General features: G+C 40.8%; 1 protein-coding gene across 1 annotated transcript in view; it reads left to right on the top strand.

The window, feature by feature from the left end:
- SFMBT2 (Scm like with four mbt domains 2) overlaps positions 1-26,977 on the top strand; it is a 192,145-nt gene that overhangs the window by 118,169 nt on the left and 46,999 nt on the right. The window contains exons 8-10 of the mRNA XM_007465810.1: positions 442-589; positions 15,837-15,919; positions 22,265-22,391. Coding sequence (XP_007465872.1) covers positions 442-589; positions 15,837-15,919; positions 22,265-22,391 — 358 coding nt within the window. The remainder of the gene's footprint in view (positions 1-441; positions 590-15,836; positions 15,920-22,264; positions 22,392-26,977) is intronic.

Genomic DNA, 26,977 nt, shown 5'->3' on the forward strand with positions numbered 1-26,977 from the left:
TATTGAATAAGGACATGCCCGGTGTGAGTGATTTCCTCTTGGGTTGGAGGGATGGGACGCAAGGTGAGGCTAGACATCTCTGAGCCAGATGGTAGAGATGGTCCCATCTTGGCTAGGGTTTGTCTGTCTTACTTCACCAGCTTGTTTTTCCTCTGGCTTTGGCTGTTGGTTTACTTCTATAAGGTCATGCTGATGTTTTTCCTTCTCTGTCTCCGACGTAATTCTAGTTGTTTGTTTACTTTCCATTAATATGACCACAATGATCAACTAACTTTTTCGCAACTGGACCGCTTTTGTAATATACATTGAAATTCCAGTTTGTGCTGCGGTCATTGGGATGAAATACTCTTACTGCATTTGGAAGCTGTGCCACTATTTCTTAGGAGTCTTACATGTTAATCTCAAGGAATTAACCCCAGGCTCTATTGTCTTTTCTTTCAGGTTTTTAACAATCGTTTTTTTCAAGTGACTATTGATGACCTCAGACCAGAACCTAGTAAACTCTCGATGCTGTGCCATGCGGATTCTTTGGGGATTTTACCAGTACAGTGGTGCCTTAAAAACGGAGTCAATCTCACACCTCCCAAAGGTTTGTATTCTGTGAAAATTTAAAGGGTTTGGGTGATTCAGGAGGGTGTTGTATTGTCACTGAAGTGATGCTTTTGTTAATCTGGAGAAGTTTACGCTGTAAACATTTTAGATGTAGTGAGAAAATAGTTTGTTTCATGGTTAACCTGACATAGGAGTCTGTACAGCTCCCTCCCCTGTGGAGGTGTGTGGCCCTGGGCTCCTCCATAAACCATTGTTCCCTGTCTTTTATTGTATGGTTGGCAGCTGTGTTGCTGCTGTGTGTTGAGAAAGGGTACAGTATTGCTAAGTGATTGGGGTTAAAAACTTGAACGTGGAAGAGAAGTGGCTTTAAAAAGGCAACAACATACCAATGAAACATTTCTTTACATTTTTATTTCCAGTAAGTTGAATTTTCCCCAGAGCCCAGTTGCTTTCAGATTTCCAACACTTTGATGCCATAAGACATGACAATAATTAAGTTGGGAACCAGGTTGCATTAAAGTCATTTTAAGTGGAGACCCATAAACCACATGTCAGTAAGTATACTTTAGGAATGTGATTTGTTGTCCCTATAGGTCTAAGGTTTATCCAGGGAAGATGCGGCAAGGAGAAAGGTGAGAAGATGGGAAGGAAAAGAAAGGGAATGATAGACAACAAAAGCAGAATGGGAGTAGAAAAATAAACTTCAGTGGAGATTTTAACAGATAATCTCAAATAAAGCGGGGGTTTTGTGCTAACCTTTTCAGATCACCGGAGATTGGATTACTTGTACTTTAATTGTGCTGCGCCTGACTTACCTGTGGCGTGACTGTGCTCCCCTGGGCTTTTATCCTAACTTGTGCTCCATCCTCATCCTTGTGGAGGAGATTCTTTTGAATTATTTCCCTGCAGCTGGTGCTTTTTCCCATTAAAGTTCTTCAGCAATGCAGTGCAGTCTAATTATACTATGGTGAACGTCTACAGAACACCGATTCCACTGTTCTCGGTGCCAAACTCACTGAATCTTCAAACTGAGGATCGCCCTCTGAGGAGACTTAGTTCCAGAGAGTTTATATAACCTGCCCAGGGCCCCAGGCTTAGTAAGTAGCAGGACAGGAGGTCAGGCTTCTGGTTCTGTGCTCAGTAGTGGGTGGTGAGGACTCCAGTTCACATGGCCTCAGTGTTTGCGTCCATTTGGGGGCCTGGAGGTGACTATCCAAATCAGTGTGCTTCAGTTATTCAAGACGGTTAGATGAGGACACCCCTGATATTCCACAGGTACTCTGCAGAATCAGAGACATGATACACGTCCAAATATTTTTATAATCTTTTAAATGATGGTGCAAGCTCTATGCTGTAAACATCTATTGGTGGTAGGGAAGAGAAGTCTCTTCCTGCTGTGAAGTTTCAGCAGCTGGTCAGTTTTAGAGTTTGAAAGCCCTCAGGCCAACTTCTAATCAGAGCATGTGTGTGGATGGGTCCCACGTCAGTGAAGAAAGATGTTTTCTAGATATCTAAAATGCTGCTCGGGGCACTTCCCTGTGGTCCAGTGGTTAAGAGTTCGCCTTCCAATGCAGGGAGTGCGTGTTCGATCTCTGGTCAGGGAGCTAAGATCCCACATTCCTTGCAGCCAAAAAACCAAAACATAAAAAAAGCTGGGACAAAGTGAGAGAGTGGCATGGACATATATACACTATCAAACGTAAAATAGATAGCTAGCGGGAAGCAGCCACATGGCACAGGGAGATCAGCTCGGTGCTCTGTGACCACCTAGAGGGGTGGGATAGGGAGGGTGGGAGGGAGGGAGATGCAAGAGGGAGGAGATATGGGGACATATGTATATGTATAGCTGCTTCACTTCTGTTATAAAGCAGAAACTAACAGACCATTGTAAAGCAATTATATTCCAGTAAAGATGTTAAAAGCATTATTGTAACAAATTCAATACAGACTTTAGAAATGATCCGCATTTTAAAAAATATCGTTGAAATGTTGCTTGGTTGGACTTTGCAAATTCCTAGTTAGTTCCTAGTAAAATAGGATCTATTTAAGAATTTTAAAAAAATGAGTCGGGTATCTCCTCACATAGTTAAAAAAATAGGAAAAACATTTATATATGCATTTTGGATTCATGAATGGCAGAGGTTTGTTTACCAGGGTCTTTAGAATTTTAAACATGTTTCAGATGAGGTTGTTCACATAGCTTGGACCTTTACTAGGAAATGGGTGTGCTTATTTGGATAATGGCATTTCATGATATTAAGAAAATTGTTTTATATTAATGTAATTGAACTCTTAAGTGTGCAGTGAAATGACGGTACAAATATATTTATGATATGAAATACTTTTATGTCTTAAGCGTTTTATACCTACTGTTTAGCCGTAATTATTGCTGCTTCTCTGTCACCCAAGTATTTGTGATATTTGGTGAAATGAAATTGTCTTCATGTCATCGTCCAAACTATTCCTTCCCCTTTTGAAAGTGAAGCATACCTTTTCTAAGAGGAAAGTTTCTTTATGGGTATTATATATTATTTGTAAAATATTGAGTAATGGTGATCAGTACCTTCCAGTAAGAAAATCTCAGTGGTGACCATTTTTAAACCCTTGAAGCATTCAGGAATTGTGATCCACCAGTAATCTGTAGAGGTTGCCTTTTGGCTGTGGGATTGTTGTCTTGAAATAGTAGAGCTTTTATTTATAAAAGCTGAAAAAGTGAGAAGAAGAGCAACAACTTACAGAAAAAGATTTATGAATATGAGCAGGCACTTCACAGTAATAGAATCACGACTCTTACGTAAACTCATCATAATAAGAGAAATGCCCGTTAAAAATCATACTGAGATGGCATGGATTTCTCAGATGAGGAAGTAATCCAAAAGAGAAAGAAAGAAGCTGCTCTGTTTTCATGGGAGTCTGGAGGAACAGGATTCTCAGATTTGCTGGCAAAACGCAGGTAGGTACAAACCGTGTGGAAGGCAGTTGGGCAAATTTAACCAAAATTGTAGATGCATTTAGCCGTTGCCTTAACAGTTTGAGTTGTGGAAATTTCTCTTAAACTTACAATTTACGGGTAATATGCATAAGTGTTTGGTTTTTTCTGCAGCATGATATATAATAGCAAAACACTGGGGGAAATCCAAGTGCCTGTCTGTATGGGATTGGTTAAGTCGATTTTGGATGTTTATATAATGAAAACTATGCACTTGTTAAAAAGAATGAGGATAATCTCTACATACTGACATGGGAAGCTCTCCAAGATGTACTGTGAGTCACAGATCATTGAGTTTTAGTATGATGTCTTTTTTGTTAGAAAAGAGGTTAATGAGGATATATATTTATGTTTGCACATATTCCTGGAAAGAGACTCTGGAAGGTTGCATAAGAAACTAAGAGACACAGATGTAGGGGACAAACGTATGGACACCAAGGGGGAAAAGTGGCAGGGGGTGGGTGGTGGTGATGGGATGAATTGGGAGATTGGGATGGACATGTACACACTGATATGTATAAAATGGATAACTAATAAGAATCTGCTGTATAAAAAAATAAAATAAAATTCAAAAATTCAAAAAAAAAAAAAAAGAAACTAATGAAAATGATGACTTCTGTGTGGGGTATGGAGGTGGCGACCAGGGCAGATGGGAATGAGACTTTTCACAGAATACGTTTAAAATCGTTTTTTTTTTCTTTTTGATCTGAGTGTGAATGTATTATGTATTCAAAAGGAATCATATGATATTACAAGTAGAGGGTTTTTATAACTAAAGGGATCTTAAAGATTATCTCATCAACTCCAATCATTATATATGTGGGGAAATTGAAGCTCAGTTGTGTTAAATGATTTTTTAAGTCTTGGGGCTGAACTTGGCTTAAAACCCCAGTCTTAAGATCCCAAATTGAATGCTTTTTCTATATAACCAGATCCACCCTTTATTGCTGTTTTCTCTCACTGGTACCTTCGTAAAAGCCATCCTTCTCAGTAATTTGGAGGCTTTTTGGTGGCCTTACGCAGGACTGAGGGATGTCAGTGGACTATGACTTACCCATGACTGGAATGATCTGTGTGTCAAAGCATTTGGAGAATTTCAATTCTAGAGAATAATATTCCAAGTGTTTGCATTATAACAAAGCCACAGCTTTAATTACTGAGCTCCCTTACCATTTGGGGAGACTGTATATTTATATGTACCATATATGTAGTAAAGTATATTTATTTTTGTAATTAAAATGAATTAAAATTGAGAGATGCTGGTGGTTTCGGTAGTGATGATTTTATGGTTTCTTTTTGAAGTAACTTGTTACGTGTCTTACGTGTCAACACCTGGTCTGGGAATCATGCTGTCGGATGTTTTCCAACACCATTCTTTGCTTTATTAATGTATGAAAGTGTATGCTCTTTTTAAAAGTTTGTTGTTTTTCACTTGAATTTTGAAAGTATGTAGGACTTATTACACATGTTGAAAAGTGAGTTTAGATGTTTTCTTGTAGGTATGTTTCCCACAAAAGTATTACATTGTTTAGATTTCTGCTTATAGTTACAATGTGTTGCCTGATCCCCAAAAGAGAGTAACCCACTCATTCCCCACTGGGAAGCAGCTGATGAAACAAGACACCTGGGTGGTAGAGGAGATGTGTAGACAGCATACATCCCTACTGACATTATTTTGACTCCTTTCCTATTAAAAAAATCTATCCCCAAACTTTATATACAAATAGTCTAAGCTAGAATGGATTGAAATGTTTTATTGTTGTCTTTGAGCATGTGCTTTTTTGGTAAGCAAAGGACAGAATCTTGGAGATTTTAACCCATTTGCTGAAACCCAACAAAGAACAATTCAATATTATAGGCTCTCTGAACCGGGGTCAAACAAGTAAATAAATCAAGCAGGCAAAAATGCATAGAGGTTACCAACCATGACTTGCTATTTTTAAATCATTTCCTTAATCTCCTTGGCATGTAACACCCAAGATCAGTCACAGAATCAGCAGGGGAATCTTTGTAGACGAGTGAAGCCTATCCATTTCTTTTGTAAAATGGGTGAGCAAAAGCTAAAGTAAGTCACTTATTTTTGCACTTCGTCTCTGCTCTTTGGCCATCTTAATAGACACACAAACTTCACACAATTTAAGAAGTAAAGGTGTTTTTTAAAATTTTACTTATTTATTTATTTATTTAATTTTTGGCTGCATTGGGTCTTCGTTGCGGTGCGCGGGCTTCTCATTGCAGTGGCTTCTCTTATTGCGGAGCATGGCGCGCGGGCTTCAGTAGTTGTGGCGCATGGGCTTAGTTGCTCTGTGGCATGTGGGATCTGCCCGGTCCAGGGCTCGAACCCATGTCCCCTGCATTGACAGGCGGATTCTTAACCACTGCGCCACCAGGGAAACCCGTAAAGGTGTTTTTTTAAATGATTATCAAGACCCACATTGGTGAACCCTAACTGGTATTCTCTTTTCCTCAGACACTGACTCATGTGACCTAATCCTTTCTGTCATCTCCTATTTCAGACATACCAACGGGAACAGAAAATAATAAGCATGTCCATAATAAACATGGACATGGATGTCCCGCCTCAATTGAGCAAATGCTACCATTTTGCCGTTTTTGATTCAGAGTTTTAAAAAATGAAACAGAGCATCATAGATATAATTGAAGACCGGGTCAACCTTGACTCTTCTATTTCTTACCCCCTGTGTCAGCTAATCCAGACCATATTCTCAGGATCTGACCAGGTGTCATCAAGACCACGCTGGTCCAGGTCACCATCCTGTCTCTCCCCGGTTACGCCAGTGACCTCCAGTTTTCTCAGCCTACTCTCAACACAGCAGTCAGACTGATGGTGTTAAAACCTAAAGCACACACGCCCCTCCTCTGCTTAGCCTTCCCAGGGCCATCCCACACGGCTCAGAGGCCGTCAGGGTCCAGGTCATGACAACAGCCTTCAGCGCCTACCCGGTCTGGCCTCCTGTCTTAAGACGTCCCCCAGTCCTCCCATTCACACCAGCCTCCTTGTCCTTCCTGGAACATGGAGCACGTCGCCCGCTTAGGACATTGGCACTGGCTGTTGCCTCTGCTTGGGTCACTCCTCCTGCTTCTTCAGTCTTGACCCAGGTGTCCCCTAATTGGTGTCATCTCTCTTGGCAACCTTGTTTAATCAGCAAATCGCCACCCCCAACATTTGTGTCTCCTTCCCTGCATGGCTTTTCTCCATAGAACCTTTTATCATGGAAAATAACAAGTAATACATATTTTACTTCTTTTCTTTTCAACTGTCTTTCCACTAAAATGAAAGATGAGGAGGGCAGGCATTTCTGTCTTGTTCTGTGCTCCAGCCCAGCGGCTAGGAGAGTGTGGGGTTCTCGGTCATTGTTTGTTGAGCATTGAATGAATTGAATTGAGGTCCCGTCCCCACTCTATTCCCCTCCCTTCCTCTCTCCCGGAACCCTCTCCACCCCCCTCCGCAAGACGACCGCCTTGCTAAGGATTTTATGCTTTTACTGCATGACTGCCTTGGCTTCTGCAGCAGTCTCTCCTTGTTTTTTATTACAGTCACTTTGCAGTAGGTCTTGTGTTGATACATAGGTAAACAGCATCATGCTCTGTGTATCCTGTGTATCTTTATGTAACTTTTTTATTCATTAGCATTTTGCAGTTTTTTTCCACATTGCTGTGTGTAGATTGTTTATTCATTTTAGCTGCTTTTTGAATAGACTATAATTTTTGAAACCATTTCCCATTGATAGACATTTAAGCTATTTCCAGTTTTTTCCCTGTTGCAGATCTACAAATGTAGATCTTTGCACATGTACCCAAGTGTGAGAGGTCCTTTGGGAGCTATACCTAACTGGAATTGCTGGAATTCCCCGGATATTACCCTATGCTCTTCTGTGTTGCACAAGTTTACGTTTCCACCAGTAGCGTCTGAGAGTTCCCAGTTTACATTGTCCACCCTGTTAGGTGATAATTCTTAAGCTTGAACGTTGCCATTCTGATGGCGGGGAAATGGGCTCCTTGTGTGAGTGGCGTGTTCCTGATCACTAACTAGTGCAGCTGCACGTTTCATCATCTGCTTGTTGGCAACTTGTATTCCTTTTGAATTGTCAATTATATTTTTGCCCTTTTTTCTTTTGATGATGGAAGTCTTTATATAGGCTAATATGAATTCTTTCTCAGCAATGGGTTTCACTAGTCTGTGGCCAGTTTCTTCACCTTTAAATGGTGTTTTATATTACATTAAAGTATTAAATTATAATGTAGTCAAATATCCATCTTTTCTGTTCTGATTTGTTTAAAAGTCATTAGAAATCTTTCCTACTGATGTTCTTCTGTGTATTTTTTTTAAGTCTTGCAGTTTGGTTTCCATATTTCCATATATGGCTCTTTAACCTACTTGGAATTAAGTTTTGCATGACATGAGAAGAGAAAAAAGTTTTGCTTACTTGTTTTTTGGGTTTTTTTTTTTGCTTGAATTGAATTGGATTTTCAAATTCGCTAATTGTCTCAGCATCATTTATTGAGTAATCTTCTGTTTCCCCTCTGACTGGTAATGCCACCACTGGTATATAGCAAGTTCCTTTATGGTTGTGAACCGTATCCTATTCTTAGTTATTCTGCTTCATTGGTCTATTTGTCCATCCCAGTACAAATACCTCAGTTTTTAAAATTGATTTTACTTTATAATATGTCTTGCTATCAGGTGAATGCCTCTGCTTTCTCCCTTTTCCAGATTGACTAGTTATTTTTGGCAGGTTATTCTTGTACGTGAATTTTAGAATCAACTTAAAAGGCTCCATGAAGAACCCCATTGGATTTTAATTGGCATTGCACTTATAGATTAATTTAGAAAATTGGCATTTTATTTTATTATCTTTCTATAACTTGAATCTTTTTCTAGAATTTTTTTCTAGAATTTTTTCCTGGGTACATTGTCCTTTAGCTTGCTGTTATGAATTAGATTTTTACATTTTTTTAGAATTTATTCTTTTTTATTGGCTGTAAACAGTCTAACAGAATACACTGATTTTTGTGTATTTATTTCATATCTAGTCACCTTCCTAAGCAGTGTGTCTCAGGAACAATTTGCAGAAGATACAGTTTAGCTGAAGGCTTGGTGAAAGTAGCTTGTAAAACCGTCTGGAGCTGGTTCTCCTTTAGTTTGTATTTTATGGAGTATGAATTTATTTCCTTCAATGGTTATATATTTAGTCATGGCTACCACTTCTGCTTGAGACAGTTTTGGTCATGTATATATATGTACAGAAGTGTCTGTTTTAGCTGTGTTTCCAAATTTCGTGTCAGATCGTTCTGTTAAGTCAAACTTTCATTGAATTGTTCAAATATTATATGTCCTCCCTATATTTTTGTTTGTTCTATAATTTTCTAAAAGGTGTGTTAAAATGTTCTGAGATTGAGGGTTTGTCAGCTTCACGAGTGTGTGTGTGTGTGTGTGTGTGTGTGTGTGTGTGTGTATGTGTTTGAAGCTGTGTAAGGGCATTCAGGGTGAGGATGGTTAGAACTTCCTGGTGATGACCCGCTTTATACCTAGTGAAGCGTTTTGCTCTAAAGTCTGTTTTGTCTGACTCTCACATTCGTTTCCTTATGTGGTTTGTGATTTTTCATTGTGAGCTCATTTTCAGTGACGATTGTTATTTCTGTGGGGGTTCCAAAATCTTGAGACTGAAAGATTCGTTTCTTCGGTCTGCTTTTGCGTTAGTGTCTGGCCAGTGTTTTAGGGTTTTCGCAAGTCCTAGAGTATTTATCACTTTATCTTCCTACTAGAAAGTGACGGTTTTAAAAATCTTTTTATTCACTTCCCTTTCCCCAGCACATAAAACAATGCCTGGTACACGTAGGTGTCCCTGATTATTTAAGGAACTAACGGGTGAATCTTATTAATTTCTCAGTCTGTACCATACAGAATTGTAAAATTGGACCTTACAGCCGTGTGTGCCACTGCCTTGGATGAGCAGGTGGTTCCTCTCTTTCTCCCCCTAAACAGAGCCCTGGGCAGGTGGCAGCCATGTCTGCTCCGCTGCGTCTCCCTCCAGGGACAGGGCTAAGATGGTCTGGTTACTTTTTTGTTGACTGAGGCCAGGCACTGTAATAATCTCAGCTTCTGCTGCTCACCTTCCTTGAGCACAGGGTTGTCTTCCATCTCTGGGCTTTCATAAGTAGTTTTTTATTATTATATTTCATCTGGCATCTAAGAGGGGACTATTGATCAGCCCACCTTGTTACTGGACTTGGATGCATGTTCTTATTTCTGGCTTTGTGATTCATTCTCAAGCAAAAAGCACTTTTGATTGAATATTTGGGGGACTAAAACTCTGGGTGTTTTTTTTGTAATATCTGAAACATTTCTGATTGTTGAAAACTAAGCCTCCCTCTTGTTCACTTATTTCTGAATTTACTTCGTTCTTCAGGACTCTTAAGGTGGTTTTGCCATTGGCGGTTGGCCTTTACAATGTTAGATTCCACCCTGGGGACATATCTACATCTCCTAATACTGTTGATGATTCAGAATGACATTTTGAGCCTGCCCCCAGTACATGTCACACTGTGACCATACGTGCATTAAATACTTCTCAACATTTATTTTTATTCTAAAAGATGAGGAAGTTGGAATGGCTGGTGTTTATACTAACTTGACTTATTTGTTTCCCTCCCCTGTCTTTCTTTGTTTTTCTTTTTTTTTCTGCACTATTCCATGAATGTAAAAACAGAATAATTCGATTGGAAAATGAATGTGTAAATTTTCAAGATCTCCATCAGGGAGGTCTGGAAAATGAACATCAGCTGAGAATGTGGAGGGTGCTGGTGGATTCCAAAGGGGGGGTGGTAGCTCTTTAAAAAATGACATGGACAAAAGGAAATGCTTTAATCAATTACTAGGGTTTTTATCTTGCTCCCTATGAGCAAACTCATGAAACAAATGAGGAGGTTGTTGAGAACACTTGCTCAGGAATTGACCTAGCACTCCTGCACCTGAGGACTGTGTGGTCCTGCTGCCTCACCTGTGCGGTGGGCACCTCCATCCTACTTATCACTCAGGGTGGCTGTGAGACTCACTCAAAGAGATGCTATCATGGGCTAAGCCCGAGTAAGTGTTCGAGGGACTCACTGAAAGTCTCGAGCTTGAGAGGAGAGAGGTCACCATTCAGCAAGGAGAGCAGTGCCCTGGAAAAGTGCCCAGTAGGGCTGCACTCACGATTCATGAGATTTTCTGAGAAAGGGTTAAGAACCTGCCCTTATTATAATGTGGTTTCTGTGGTGGTGTCTCTCATTCCTGTATCTCGGCCCTGCTGTTTGCTGATCTTTGAAGATGATTGTGTCATATTTCCTTTCAAAGAGAAGTTGAGCTAGAAGCTAAAGAAGCTTCCTATGAACCCTAGGTGCTCCAGCACCTCAAGGATGTGAACGTTCTCTGAGTTGCGGAAGATCTCCCTGGAGCTCTGTGATCTTCCACCGTGAGGGGTGGCTTTCTTCAGGCCTTTCCTTCCTCATTCTCCACGTCTCCCTCCATCCTTGCCTTTACCCACCGTGTCACTCTTCCCATGCCGCGTGTCTGTCACTCTCTGAGCTGCCGGAGCAGGTGAAAGCAGAGCACATGCCTGTTTCATCCTCCTCTTATCAGTAACTAAGCAGAGTCCAGCAAGCTGGAGACTTACAGTGAATTGTTACGAAATGGATGCATTTCCTTGCTTTAGAAGGTGTTACCACTTTATAAGACTTCAGGGTATATTTCTAAGTACTTTTTTTAAACTGCAGATTTAATATGTGTGCATTCTTTAAAATTCTGATAAAAAGTAGAAAAGTTTCCTATCCTGAAAAAATAACTTTTGGTGTATATTCTTTGAGATTTCTGTTTCCTTGAATATGTAACTTTGTATTTCTATGTAATTATTTTAGACAGCCTTCACAGTGGTGGATTTGTATCATTGTTTTTCATTTTGTCATTCAGGTAGATGTCAAACAGATATTCTTTTGCTATTTTTATTTTTTATTAAGATTGTACTTTTTTTTCATATCCACCTAGCACAGAATAGGACCTTTTACTCCAGTGGTCTCTTTTTTTTTGGAGAGAGAGAGAAATCTTTTTTAAAGCCCTGCCCTTCCCTCCATCCCAAGTCACTGGCAAGGGGCGTGAGACCGCCATGATTGCCTCAGGGTTGTCATGATTCACTTCCTGGTGCTGAGGAGAGACCTAACTTCCTCTAGGAACTGGATACAGTCAGGATTCTGTTAGCAAAGGAGAAGCAGGAGGACGGCTGAGGGGAGGTCGTCATGCTGTATTCCTGGATTGGTTGACTGGTGCTTTGATTATCTTTTAAGATAGAGTGAAGATGCTTTGCTTTCAAAATTTTTGTATTATTGAAATAATTCATGAACATTAGTGAAAACTTGGAAAATACAAGGAGGTAGAAGAAAAAGGTATCCAGGAGTCCCACCACACAGATAATTATTTTGATATTTCCTTGTAAGTTTTTCTTACATTTCTTCAGGTCTTTTCTTTTGCATATTTTAATGTCAGTTTGATAATTCTGTGTATGCTTGTAGCAGTCTTTTCATCTAAACTTACAGTAATCATTTTTTCATGACTTTTTTTAGTAAACTAGGTGCAATTTTCATGCCTGCATGACTTTCCATGGACTTGGCTAAGTTTCACATTGTTTTCTACTTTTGGATATACAGATTTTTTTTAAATCAGAATTATTAGTAATAATGCCATTGTATCTTAATGTATCACATTTTATCAGTTTTGGGGGTTGTTTTTATGGGTTACATTTCCAGAAGTGCCATTGCTGTGTCAAAGTTCATGGACGTTTTTCCTGCCAAATTGTTTTCCAGAAGAATTGTCCAATTGCACTGCCAATAGTAATGCTTGCAAGTGGAGCTGTTTTATGTCAATTAATTTGTATCATAAGGAAAAATGGGTCATTGACCTGTTTCCTTTTGGAGCTGTAATAGCTGGAACTTCATGCAGAATAAACATTAATTAAAGCTTAAATAACCCTAGTGGTGGAAGTTCAACAGTCTGATGGCAGCTTGTTGCAAATTTTAATAGCCCAGGGGGTTTTGATTTCCTTTTATTTTCTTTTCCCCTCTGGTGTTTTCCTCCCTCCTGGGTTTAAAACATGCTTTCCTGGCTGTGGTTAAGCCTTAGTACTTCTTGTTCTGTCTTTGTTGATTAATGAGCATAATTGACCCCTGTTGTCTCTATTATAGGAGCCACAGCAATTTGTTTTTATGTAACAGTTATTTTCTGAGCTGTCACAAAAATGCCTTTACAAAGCGAGCTCATTATCAGACTGAGGGAGAGGAATTTTAAGTGATGAAGCAAATAAAGGTCCCTAAGAGAAGGAGGAGGCAGAGGAGTTGAAGCTGTTCAAATATTCAGGGAAAGGAGAGAGTTCTGGGGACAGAATAATGGCTTGTTGCTTAGGTACCCAGCAAGAGTTGGATATATCCTGAAATTATTAGATTAAAAGTGGCTCCCCATAGAGAATCTTGGAGACTGGATGTAGAAAGATTGAATATAGGTCCAAGAAACCGTAAGCCTGGCATTTATGGAGTGGGTTGAAAATCCACTGGAAGTTGGTGGTTATGAACGTGATAGAAAATCCAGCTAAATGTCTATCTGTATAGGGTGTAGAGGCAACCCCTAAGTTGAAAAGTTTTATCTGAACGGATACTGACCATACAGAATACCTAAATCTGATGTTATGTCAGAAAATGGTTTGCTGTTCATTTGTATGGGTTTTTCCCACATGATCTTGATAAGATTTTCCTTTGCTCACAAACTAACTCAGGAAGTAGCAGAGGTCCAGGGAAGAGATATGTAACAGAACGAGGTCTTGACCTTAACAAAGCCAGCTAGCCGTGGGCCTAAACAACCAGGGTCCTTCTGTTGCAGGATTCAGCTTGTTTCCAGCTGTTCACTTGAGAGCTCTTCTAGGGAATGTCTTGTTATATACCCTCTCTTCATCCAACCTGTCACACTTTTCCCCTAGGAGAAGAGAAGGGAATTAACCGCAGAGGGAAGGGAAATAATCCTAAATAGCAATGGTAATTAGTAGTAGTGGCTCTGAATCATGAAATGCAGCAGCTTGAGGAGAGTTTGAAGCTCTTTTCTTTCTTTTGCGGATTAGTAGATAGGGAAAGCCAGGTACAGAAGACTTAATTTATTTCGACCTTGGTTCATCCAAGTCCTGGTAGAACTGGGTCCTTCATCTAGTTCTCCTTTCTGGTTCAGTATTTTCATACAGTGAGGTGACTTCTCACCAGTTTGAGGTGTCTTTCGGTGAATTCTTCTATTCATATATATTAACGCAAGGATTTGCTCCAAAACAGTTACAGAGAAAGTACTCAAAGTGGACGATTACATTAATTGTGTAAGAAACTCGCAGTGCCTTGATTAAGGCACATTTGCTTTGTTTGCAAATGTTCAGGAGAAAGTTGGTTTGGTTGCTTCCAGAGACCTCTGGTGCCAGAGCCCTCTGGCTGGAGGGACAACCCTGGACAGAAGGTCTGGGGGGAAGGGAATGTGGAAGAATGTGCAGAACCTCTTCAAAACCAGCTAGAAAGATTACACAGCATATCAGGACTCTGAGACGTCTTATCTCCTCATTGGAAAGTAGTGAGGAGCTGTCACTCTTTACAGGGACACGTCTCAGGAGCAAGTTGGGGGGGGGTGTGCTCTGTCACTGATGGTCGGCAGGGGAGGGGGGACGGGGGAGGGGGGAGGGTCAGTCCCTGGGCCAGGAAGACAACTGCCTTCTTGGTTAACCTCCACACCCATCTTTTAAAGAATTGAGTAAATTGAGCTTACTTAATGAAAAGCATACTATTTTGTACAGGTGGAGGTAGGAAGCAAACAGTATCTTGAATTTCTTCAATATGGAATTTCTATAGTCTTGCTGCAAGTGCGGATTTAGTAACAGAATTCCCCATGTTAAGTGAATTTGCAGGTGTAGAATTTATGATGATACAGGGCAAAGAAATCAGGGGCTTGGCTTAAAAATATACTTAAGAAGTCCCTTATAGATTTATTTTACATATACTTAAACCAGTGAAGAGAGAACTGTTAAATGATGATTATAGGGGCATTTTGCACAGTTTCAGGTAATCCTGATTGGTGCCATATTTTTTGGTTCCATTCCCTTCCTTTGTTCACAGGAAATGCAAATGACACATTAAGAGGTATTTTCCTACCTAGGTTCAGCCATACACTCAACTCCTTTCTTGTTTTATGTTTTTTTTGCGGTACACGGGCCTCTCACTGTTGTGGCTTCTCCCGTTGCGGAGCACAGGCTCCAGACGCGCAAGCCCAGCGGCCATGGTCCATGGTCCACGGGCCCAGCCGCTCCACGGCATGTGGGGTCTTCCCGGACCGGGGCATGAACCCGTGTCCCCTGCATCGGCAGGCGGGCTCTCAACCACTGCGCCACCAGGGAAGCCCTTGTTTTATGTTATAAACTTCTCCCATGTCTTGTCTTGGCGGTCACGATAGATCGATATATATTGTACAATTATGTACCTCTTCCCCCAACCCCAAATGAAATGAATAAAGAAAGAAAGAAAAAAACCATGTTAAAGTTAGTACATATGAATAGTTGGTTCTCAAACTCCCCCAATATCTCAAATGTGCCCCCAAAACTTCATCCGGAGAGGCGCACCTTCCCCAGTTCTCATTTTCCATCCTCCTCCGTGATTCAATTCTAAGGCAAGGTTTATTCCTCCCTGACTTCCATGTCTTTGGAGGATTTCCCGCTAGAATCTCAACTCCTTTTTTGCCATTTGTCTTACCTTCAGTTACTCTTTAAAAAGTATTCTCCTCTAGTGTTGTTTTCCAATAAAATCTCACGGTTTCCACGAAAATGTCGAGATGTAAGTTCACCTGAACTCAGATTTGATACGAAGGCACGTGTTGTGTATTTCTGCCAAATGCCTTGTGCAGGTGTGCTCTGTGGGATGCTCTGTCTCATCTCTACGCCCCGGCATGCACTGATGGGGGTAAATTCCCCGCCTCTTCACCTGGTTTCAAGCACCGATGATAATGATGGTACACCCTACCTATATTTAGTACTTTACACTGTCTGCAATATTTCATTGAATCCTCATAAAATCCAATATGTTGTCACACATGAGAAAGGGCTTCACCTTTTGGGGAGGGGGCCTATACTTGCCGCCCTTATTACTTTAAATTCCTGACACACCCTGGTGCTGTTCATTGGTCTGAGATGCGGCTTGGTTAATGTGTTTTATCTGCATTTTCTCACACACACAGGTTACTCTGGCCAGGACTTCGACTGGGCAGATTATCACAAGCAGCATGGGACAGAAGAAGCACCTCCCTTCTGCTTCAGAAACGTAAGAAGCCAGGTTCTTGCTACGCCTTTACTCATAAATGTTGTCCACCTTGAGTTGTGTAAGTTGCTTTTTATTTATTGAACAAGATGAGGTTAGAGTGTTACCCTGTACCATGGGATCCTAAGCCTTTTTGTCAGTTTTGAAAAGTCCTCCTTTCCGTTTTTGTGTCAGTCAGGGAGACGCTGGGCTGTAGTGACAGGTTGACTACTAAACATGTCGTAAGTTTCTCTCTCACCTGTGGACGGTCCAGGTTGTTCCTGATTACCAGGTGGTTCTCCTTCCACTGAGCCTTGGTCTAGGTCTGTACTCGGCTTCGTCATCTGAATCTAGTGAGCAGATAGGAAAAGAGAACCAGGAGAAGATAACCCTATTTCTAGACACTGTAGCTTGATATCAACACACATATTACATCTTACTTCTGTCACCTTCTGTCATTGAGAACTAGTCACTCGGCTACACCACGCCATGACTGAGACCAGGCAGTGTGCCCTGGCTGGGCTGTCCCCCCACCTTGAGCCTGTACACTGGCAGGAGGAGGACAGAGTTTGGTGGACAGCCAAGCCACCAGGGCCACCATTAGCTGTGCACTTGCTATGGAGTGTGATATTGATAAGTTCATTGAATGGGAGATTCTCTGCTCCTGAGGTATATTCTTAAAATATGTTCCTAAATTTTTTATTGGATTAAACTAATAAGATGCTAACCCAACAGTTTTCTGCTGTGCTTACTTTAAGCCACCTCCCTCTTCAAATACAGCTTATTGGCACAGAGACACATAAAATAACTCCGTGTGTGCGTGCGTGCGTGTGTGTGTGTGTTCAAACATGTGTGTACTTGCTTATTTATAGGAGTTTGTTGTATAAAATAGTTTACAAATTATTCATGTAAACTTTATCAACCGTAGGAACTAAAAAGGGATGTGAAGTATCATGTTCGTTTTGAGAGTGAGGCAGAGATGTATAGCCTCGTATGTTTAACATGCATTTAGTTATGAGAGTTAATTTTTTTATGCCAAGAAGAAAGATGCAGTCCTCCGGTTGGAGACTCCAGATACTACAGTGCAATGTGCTCCCACACCAAAGAATTGTTTTCTGGGCACGTACGCCTAGAGCTGCTGATTCATTGCTGCCCCACCGATAATTTTTACTCCAGGGATTCAGTTGGCAGCGCTTTCTGATGGGAAGAGCTGGCTTAATAGAAAGAAGCTCAACACTGAGCATAAATCATAATCAGATTTTGGAAAATTAAGTAGGTTGATGACGAGGTCAGCTTGTGCTCATAAATACGTAAACACGTCAGTGGCAGGGTTGGAAATCAGGGCTCCTTACATGAATGAACTTCTACTGGATGACATTGCCTTTCACAAAGGTAGCTTTTCTGAAGCGTTGAAAGAGCTGTATGAAGGGTGTGAGGTGGTGTGGAGATAGCTGTGCGACCTGCCACCATGGGAACAGCAGCTGGTTAGCTCTTAAGGCATATTAAGTCCAGTGGAGTCTTACTACCCTTCTAACTGTGTTGACATCACTTGTCATGGAATCTGCTAATTGCCTTTTATTTGTGATTGTGGAACCGCATCCTCAAACCCCTTTGAGGTTGTGCTTGCTTCCAGACAGGAGATCGTCCTTCCCTAACTCTTTAGCCTTGGGAAGAAACTCTTCACATCTCCCCCTTGTTCTGGATTTAGGGAGTTATTTCTTCTGTGACAACGTGGTTCCCCCAAGGTGTCTTTTTATTTGTCTTCTGCTCCCATCAGCCAGCCATTGTCCAAATGGATCTTTATAGTGGAGCCAGGAGCCATATCCCCAGGTGGCCTCTGAGCTTTCAGGATTCAGCTACCAAGATGAAATCTGTATTAATGAAAATGCTGGCGTATTCGTTAGGAATGCATTTGTTACAAAGATGCCCCCTTTGTTTCTTGCTGTCCGTTTATTTAATCGACAGGGTTCTTATCTGCCTGGTGGCACGTGCATTGCATTACTGGTACTTTGCTGGATGATGTTAACAGGCTACAAGTGCTCTTTAATGGAATGCTTATCATGAATCATTTTTTAATCACACATCTCGTGTGTACCAGAGGAAGGGTAGTGTGGAAGTGGATGCATGGAAGACGTTACCCTGGGGATGTTTAACAATCCGAGGCTGTTCTGAGATGGATTGACACAGGCAAATGCTTAGTAAAATAAACTCAAAGGTAACAGTTTTGCTATTGATCCTTTATAAATTACCCTCAGGCAGTGAGTTGAAATGAAAATAGGTTACACAGTTGTAGCTTTCCCTTATTAAGTAGGATAAAATGCATTTTAACTTACTTAGAGTCTTTTCAGGCAGTGTATCGAGTCATGTCATCAAAAAGAAACTCAATACCTAATATGCATGCATGAGGCCAGACGACTTGCAGAAAAACAGCCAACCTAGAATTCCTTTGATTTTGATTTCTGAAGAAACATAAAGGAAAGGAGCGTATTGGTTTCTCAACATACATTGGATAATTTTGTTCTGGTAACATAAAAATATAATTGCATTTTCAACTTAACTTCTATAAAAAGACATGGAAATGTGAATTACCTTGGTTTCTTTCCATGAGTCATATAAAGATGTAATCTCTCTTACTTACAGGAACCTGTTTATCTCAGTTTATGTATTTCAAAGTAGATACATTTATATAGTATTGCAATGTCTGATAAAAAAATTTATAGTAGTGGGTAATTTTGGAAAATTTCATAATTATTTTTAAAGTGTTAGGAGGGAGTTTTGCTTCTAGTATTGGCTGAGTAAGCTCGTACTGAATTGATCCCCCTGCAGATAGCAACTATAAATTCTGGGCAGAATACCAAAACTAGTACCTGAGAGACATGGAAAATGAACAAAAGCAGAAGGATTTTAGAGGGGAACAGATGCTTGGAAGAAAGTAGTAGCAGGAGTGGTCACCCATTTTTTACAGACTTTTGGCTTAAGGTCAGCCACAGTTGACAACATAGGGGATAATGAAAACAGTGATATAAAATTCAAGGTCTTTCTGGCCTGATGAACCAGTTAACAGAATTTGGGCAACCACAGCTACTGGAAAGTGAGGGAAGACCCAGACAGGGGAGAGGCAGGAGGGGAGACCACAGATCCAGTGTATAAACTCTGCCTAAATCTTTAACTGATCCCTGAACCATGTATGTGCCAGGAAAACTCCAAGAAACCTTGCTAAGGATGAAAGAACTGAACTGAGATTTGAGCTGCTTCTCAAGAGACAGAGTGTGTAGTTTGAGTCCAGCCAAGTTAATTCTTGCTAAAACAGAAAAATCAACACTCTTGGGAGGAAGATAACACAATCCAGAGTTTCTGTGATATATATTTAAAACATCCAGGTTTCAATCCAGAGTTGCTCAATGCAAGAAGAAATAGGAAAATCAGACTCATTCTCATTAGAAAAGATAAATCAACACAGACCAAATCCAACATGACCCAGATGTTGAAATTAGCAGACAAGTATTTTAAAGCCCCTATTACAACTAAGCTTCGTGGTGTAAAGCGGTGGTTCTCAAAGTGTAGTCTTTGCACCAGCAGCTTCAGATCTCCTGGGAACTTGTTGGAAATACAGATTTGCAGACCTCACCTCAGATCAACTGAATCACAAACTTTGGGGTGAGACTTAGCAGGCTATGTTTTTAAAGAGCTCTCTAGATAATTCGGATACACTCTAAATTTTCAAACCATTGATGTAAAGGAAAATATTCTTGTAATGAATAAAAAGATAGGAAGTGCCAGAACAGAAGTAGAGAGGATAAAAAAGAGAAATTTTAGAACCAAAAGATACAATATCCAAGATAAGCAAATTCATTGGAAGGGCTTAATAGCAGAATAGAGATGACAGAGCAAAGAGTTCATGACCTTGAAAACAGAAATTATACTATCTGAAGAACAGAGAGGAAAAAAATGATTGGAAGGAAGGGAGGAAAAGATGAATAGAATCCCAGGGATCTGAGCAACCATATCATGTGTACTTGGTGACTCAGAAGATGTGGCCACAGAGATTGTGGAAGAAAAAAATAGATGAAGAAACAATGACTCCAAATTTACCAGAGTAGCTGAAAGATCTAAATTAATGGGTTCAGGAAGCTCAGTGAATAAGCAACACAAATAACAAAGAAGCACAACCTAGTCAAATTGCTGATAACCAAACATAAAGAGGAAAATCTTCAAAGCATCAAGAGAAAAATGATACATTCCTTATACAGGAACAGCAATTTAAATAACAACAAAAGTCTCATCAGAAACAATGGAGACTAAAAGATGGTGAATTAATGTCTTTAGAATGCTAAAAGAAGAAAACTGTATTTCTATATCCAGTGAAAATATACTTGCGGAATGAAGATAAAAAGACATTTCATCCAAGAAGATTGTACAAGTGACAGACACGTGAAAAAGTGCTGAACCTCATTGGTTACAGAGAAAATGCAAGTTAAAAGCACAGTGAGGGCTTCCCTGGTGGCGCAGTGGTTGAGAGTCCGCCAGCCGATGCAGGGGACACGGGTTCATGCCCCGGTCCGGGAAGCTCCCACGTGCCGCGGAGCGGCTGGGCCCGCGAGCCATGGCCACTGAGCCTGCGTGTCCGGAGCCTGTGCTCCGCAACGGGAGAGGCCACAACAGTGAGAGGCCCGCGTACCGCAAAAAAAAAAAAAAAGCACAATGAGATACCACTAGACCTACCTATTAGAAAGGCTAAAATTTGAAAAACTGGCAATACCACGTGCTGGTGAGGATGTTTAGCAACTGAAACTCTGTACACTGTTGGTGGGAGTGCAAAATGGCATATTGGAAAATAATTTGGCAGTTTCTTAGAAATGTGCATTTACCATGTGGTCCAGCAATCCTTCCGTTTCTAGAGAAATGAGAACTTAGTATTAGAGGCTGAATTTTGTTCCCCCAAAATTAATGTGTTACGGCCCTAATTCTCAGTATCTCAAAATGTGACTGTACTTAGAGTGTTTAGAAAAGTAATTAAGGTAAAATGAGGTCACATGGGTAGGCCTTTCTCCAATATGACTGGTGTCCCTATAAGAAAAGGAGATTAGGACATAGGCCACATACATGGAGGAAAGACCATGTAAAGACACAGGGAGAAGATGGCCGTCTTCAAGCCAAGGAGAGAGGCCTCAGAAGAAATTAACCCTGCTCACAGCCTGATCTCGGATTTGCAGCCTCCAGAACCATGAGACAATAAATTTCTGTTGTTTAAGTTGCCCGGCCCATGGTATTGGCTGTGGCAGCCTGAGCAGATTAATGTACTTATGCTCACACAAAAACTTGTCTTTGAATGTCCATAGTGGCTTTATTCACAACTACCAAAACCTGGAAACAACTCAGCTGTCCTTCAGCTGGTAAATGGATAGATGAATCATGGTGCATTTATAGAAACCACTCAGTAAAGTAGAATGAGGTACCCATCCGTGTGATAGCCTGACTGACTCTCAGATGCACTTAGCTTAGTGAAAAAAGCCAAACTGACAAGGCTAAGTAGGATAGGATTCCACTTAGATGGTATTATAGAAAAAGTGGAATTACAGGAACAGAAAGCGGATCAGTGTTCCAGGAGTTGGGGGTCTAGGAGGGATTGATCACCGAAGGGCCGATGCAAGGGCATTTTGGGGGTGATAGCACGCTCTGTGTCTTGATGGTGGTTATGGCTACGTGATTGTGTGCATTCATCTAACAGCCCTGCTTTCCTAGAACAGCACACCAAAAAGTGAATTTCTCTCTGTGAATTTTTAAAAATGAATTTTAAAAGTAAATAAAAATAAACAGAGAACAAAGGGAAAATAGAGACCATTTCAGATAAAAGAAAATTGGGAATTCATCACCAGCGGACCTTGCACCAAAAGAAAAGCTAGAGGACAGACATCCTGCTGAAGAAGATGATCCCAGGTGGAGGTCGCCGTCTCCTTTCACCCTCAGATACGCCCGGAAGGACCTGAGTGACAAGCACAGGGACGTGGGAGGAGCGATCGGTACCACAGTGATTCTGAGGTTGGAAGGACGCACATGGAACTGGGAAGCCAGAGTGGACTCACCCTCGTGCTCATTCAGCAGATATTGTTAGGCACCTGCCGTGTGCCCAGCGTAGTTCTCATTTCTGGGAAACAAGCAAAGGGTGTGTGGTTCTTTCCTCGTGGATGGTGGGGAAAGACTAAGCAGGTGCACTCGCCTGTCTGTCTTATCAATAAATCTGTGTGCGTGCACGTGCGCGTGTGTGTTGCGCGTGTATACATTTCTGTCGTGCCAGCTGGCCACTCTCTTGCTGCGCGTTATCTGGCTGTGGTATCTGCTGGCTCAGTGTCAGTTCTGTTTTTCTTTCAGTCGTCATTCAGCCGGGGCTTCACACAGAACATGAAACTTGAAGCTGTGAACCCCAGGAATCCGGGAGAACTCTGCGTGGCCTCTGTCATTGCTGTGAAGGGGAGGCTGATGTGGCTTCACCTGGAAGGTACTCACAGTTCATAATCATTCTGAATTCAGGGTCCACCTGGAGAGGGCAGGGTGCAGATGACGTCAGCACTGCTCAGAAGTGCCCCTTTTGCTTTCCTTTTATTTCAACTGTCTTAAATTATTCAGCGTTCTTAAATAAGTGAAACTAATCAAATATGAATTTGTTCAGAGGCTCTCATCTTAACTAATAATTTCATGAAATGAGACTCTGGTGCAATAATTATGTTTGGAGCACAGTGGTCTTTGTACATCTCTGATTATAAAAGCTGATGTCACAATTAAATTAATATGAGTCACTAAAACTTGGTATTTGAGGTCTTGGTTATTAAGAGGATAAAATTATATGTTTGCATTTTACTGTCAACCATACCCTTTACTTTGGTTTCTTTCGTAGATGTTTAATTTTTCCTTAAAGTAGTAACTGGACATGACTTTCTCCCCAAATATATAATAAACAGAATTTAGACTTGTTTGTTTAATGATGTTTAAACTGTTCTTCATAGCTGCATTTTATTTCTAGTCGTCCAGATAATTCACAGAACCATGCACTTTGTAAGCAGAACCTTGATCAGATTGTGGGCTTAGATAGGAGACTGTCTTTTTCAGATGTTATATTTTCAGTGAGGAAGAATCAAAATGAATTTGCTCCCTAAGGTTGTGTCATCTTTCTGTGACTTAAAATTCTTTGGGTCTTTGTTTGTTAGTTGTTTGATTGTTTTTCAGTTTCACAGCACTTGGTAGTTATTTCAAATGAATATGGAAAAAGAATAAGATGCTGTAGATGACTAATGAAGTGACGTTAGCTTTCCTAATCCAGATTTTAAATTTTATGACATGGTCAACCACCATTGGAATAGAAAGTTTGGAAGGTCATAGAATTGGTGCCAGTATCTTTACCCGCCTTCGTCAGTAAACAAGTCTAAAAAAGCACTGAAGGTTCTTTGATAGGCCTACCATCTAATAAATATTATAGTCTAAGAGATTGGGAGGGGCAGAGAACAGTGATTTTACCTGAAAGTCCAGTGTGTTGTTAATTCCCAGAAGATAGTTTAAAACATAACTATGGTTTAGGATTTCAAAATCAATCTGAAATAAAAGGAAGTCCTCAAAAAGTTGCTAGCTTAGTAGATTTTCGAGTAGAATGACCTCGAGTTGGAATTAGCCAAGATGTGGACACACGTGTCATGGTGATACTTCTGTAGCTACTGGAGTAGGACATGAACTTACTTTTATTACTGCATATAAAGTTGAATCAGCTGCTCTTGGAAAAACAAGATCCCTTTGGTGATTTTGAATCCCTAAATTGAACTTGCTACCTAATACTGTGCTAAGCCTAATATTATGAGAGATTAGAGTCTTGTTTACATGATTAATTTGAAAACAAAAGTGGTAAAGTTCAAGGCCCGTGTTTCATCACTATTATTTAGCACGTGACGGTTAAAATTCTTTGGCAGTCATAATTTACTTAGCAGTTTGTACTTCCAAAGTGCTTTTAGCTGTTAATTACCTAACATAGAGAGCAGTAAGAGTGTCCTGATTTTTATAGACGGAGAAAGTAGCTAAGCCATTAACATGTGCCTGAGGTTCAGTTTCATCTCTCTTGACATCTTTGTTGCTTAATTCAACATACCTTACAAATTCCCAATTCTTAAAAAGAATGATGAGCAATGTCTAGTGTATATTTAACATTTTTGACAGTCTTGCTTTTTCTTTGGTTATAAACTTCTGGTTTTATAGCAGAGAAATGTAAATCAGCTCATGTCAGCTCTTTTTCTTATTCTCCGGAGTGCTTTCATTGGGAGTAATGAAAATTAGTTAACATTAGGAAGCAGGTCAGAAAATTGATTGTCCATTTTCCCAGACCTTACGTATTAAAACATTCAAAAAAAACAATCTGTTGAATATTGTTTACCTGATGCTGTTGGTCAACATTATGCATTTGCCTCATCAGTTAAAGTTAAAATTCATTCAGTCTGCTGATCTTTCTTGAATTTGGGGGGAGTTTTGTTTTGATTTTTGGCCCCTCCTGGACACTGACCTTTTAAAGTGACAACAAGCTTAATGGCACTTACTTCTCATTATCTCCAAGTTTTGTATTTAGTGTTTTCTTTCCTCAGTCCTGGGGACAAAATGTTAGAGATTCACTCCAGTCACTTTGGGGCAATTAAATTATTTTTATGATGATGGTGATTCTTATTATAGACCGTTTATATGACAATTTATAATGCACTTCATACCAGTTTGTTAGTTATTTTTATGTAATAGATTGATTTGAAATATTTTCAACACATGGCTAATTGACTACCTTTAGTAATTAAAATGATCATTTTAATTTAGTATTTGACTTCTTTTAAAGTCAGATAGTTCTTTAAGTGCCTCTAAAGGAACTGATGTTGAAAAGGAAGTGATAAATCAAATACGTGAGATTAGTGTAATATTATTTTGGGTGCATATTTGGAAAGAATGTCAAGTTCTCAAAAACCACTGACAGCGAGCCAGGGCCGTTTGTGATGATGGGGTTTTGTGCTTGGGAAAGGACGTTGTGATGTTTTCTCTTATGTTATTTATCTGCTCTAGGTTATCATCTCTACAGTTACGAGCATTTATTCATATTCTACGAATTACATTCAGTTTTAGTACCTCTCGTATCGTAGCCCCACACAGTGGCTCACACCCTGGTACATCTGCATCTCACAATCCAAGTCACGTTACATTCACTGGCGATCATTTTCTTACGGGACAAATAGGGTGCGGGTGTTCTATTCACTCTCAAAGTGCATTAAATTACGAAGAGGGTTGACATCTTTGCGTTGCCTTCCTTGGTTTCTCTTGTCTCTGTTATTATTAATACTGTTTTCCTCCCGTTTCAAAGAGATGTGATACGTGTTCCCGTTATTCCCCAAAATTAGGTATTTCAGCCTTTTAGCTGAGGCAGAAAATTCCTCTTATGTCATAAAAAGTATCACAACCTGCAGGCTTCATTTCCACTGGGTTGTTTAGCTCTTTTATTGTTGCCACTACAGGAATTTTTATAGAGAGCTTAGAACATGGGCAGCAAATCCTGGTTTTGACATTGGGAGGCCTGTTAAAAATGAAAAGAAGACGGGGTTCTGGAACGGCATTTTTGCACTTTGAAGGTGGAGAAGGAATGATGGTCCTCCCATCATTTGTTTCCTGGAGCTTTCCCGTCCGGTTTGTTAAAAACAAACATACAGAGAACAAAAAAATGAAGATGGCCCAGAGGCCATCAGGTCTGTGGAGAAGCACCAAAATGTCCGTTCAGGGAGCTTAATTCAAACCATCAACTTAGGTTATTACTAGCATCTCATGATCTTTACTTTCTGCTGCCCTCTGAAACAAAATTTAGAGAAAATAAAATTTTTCCAGTCAATACTAGCAAAACATAGTGTATAAATTTCAATCTGTGGGTCTGAGCTGTGTATCACTTTGGATGGTAGCTTTTTGAGGAACCTTATCCTTTCACTGTGAACTTCACATCCCCATTGACAAGGACCGAATGTGCAGGGACGTGGTCCCTGATTTCCGCAGGAGATGACCATCGCGAGCCATGCGTGGGCTCTTTAAGTAGACTTTCAGTGTAGGTGTTTAGACACCAGCGACAATTCAAGGACGGATGTGATCTCTCCTTTTCCCTCTTCAGAAACACATACACTCTGCAACTGTCCAGTGGCATTTCTGATGTATCTGATTTGCTCCCAGCTTCTTGGCTGTGGGGAGGTGGATCTCTTGGCACTTTGTACTCTGCTGGTTTCCTCTGCTTGCTCTCAGTTTCATTCACCTTTCAAGGTTGGAAGGCAGCAAGCAGCTTGCAGGGACCATGTCCTCGCCTCCTTCACCTGATACTACAGCGTCCTAAGCCGGCTTCCACCTCTGTTATTAGGAGTGCTGGCGTAAGGGTGTAGACCTTTCACTTTTGATGCGTGGACTTTCCCACAACCCTCCCTCTGCCCTTGTCTTTCCCATGTACTCATTGGTCATCTGGTGTTTCCTTCCCTCATATGGGAAGGTCAGAATTCTTCAACATCCTTTATTTCCCTGGTTCCCATTCAACCTCCTCTTCCTCTGTGACTCAAGCAGCGGTTCTGTGCTGACGTGTCCAGATGCCCAGCGCTCACAGCAGACACGTTCAGAACTCCTGTTTGCAGCTACTCTCCCTGGGGATGTCTGTGTTTCCCAACCGGAGGCCACTGTTGTAACCCCTGTGTTTGCTCTTCTCGACTTTCCCATCTCACCCAGAGGCACCATGATTCTACCCAAGTTAGAAAGTCATCCTCTTGTCTGTTTGCTCTCCCATTGCCCCCATGACCAGTAGTGACTCCAGGCCCCCCCCCAGCCCCCATCTCTGTCCTCTCCCTGCCACACTCTGGTTCCAAGTCTCCACCCCTTCCTCTTAGGATGTCAGTAGTCTCTCAACTGCTTTCTCTCCCATCCTCATAGAGCAGTAAGGCTTAGCTCTGTATAATACAACCCCTGCCTTCTTCTAAGTATTCAAGGAGCCTCTTTTCTCATGGAGCAAAGACTCAAATTGTATAACTCAGCATTCAGCCACCCCCCCCCCCCGCC

The sequence above is a fragment of the Lipotes vexillifer genome, unplaced genomic scaffold (genome assembly GCF_000442215.2).
Source record: "Lipotes vexillifer unplaced genomic scaffold, Lipotes_vexillifer_v1.1 scaffold7, whole genome shotgun sequence".
NCBI classification, from domain to species: domain Eukaryota; kingdom Metazoa; phylum Chordata; class Mammalia; order Artiodactyla; family Lipotidae; genus Lipotes; species Lipotes vexillifer.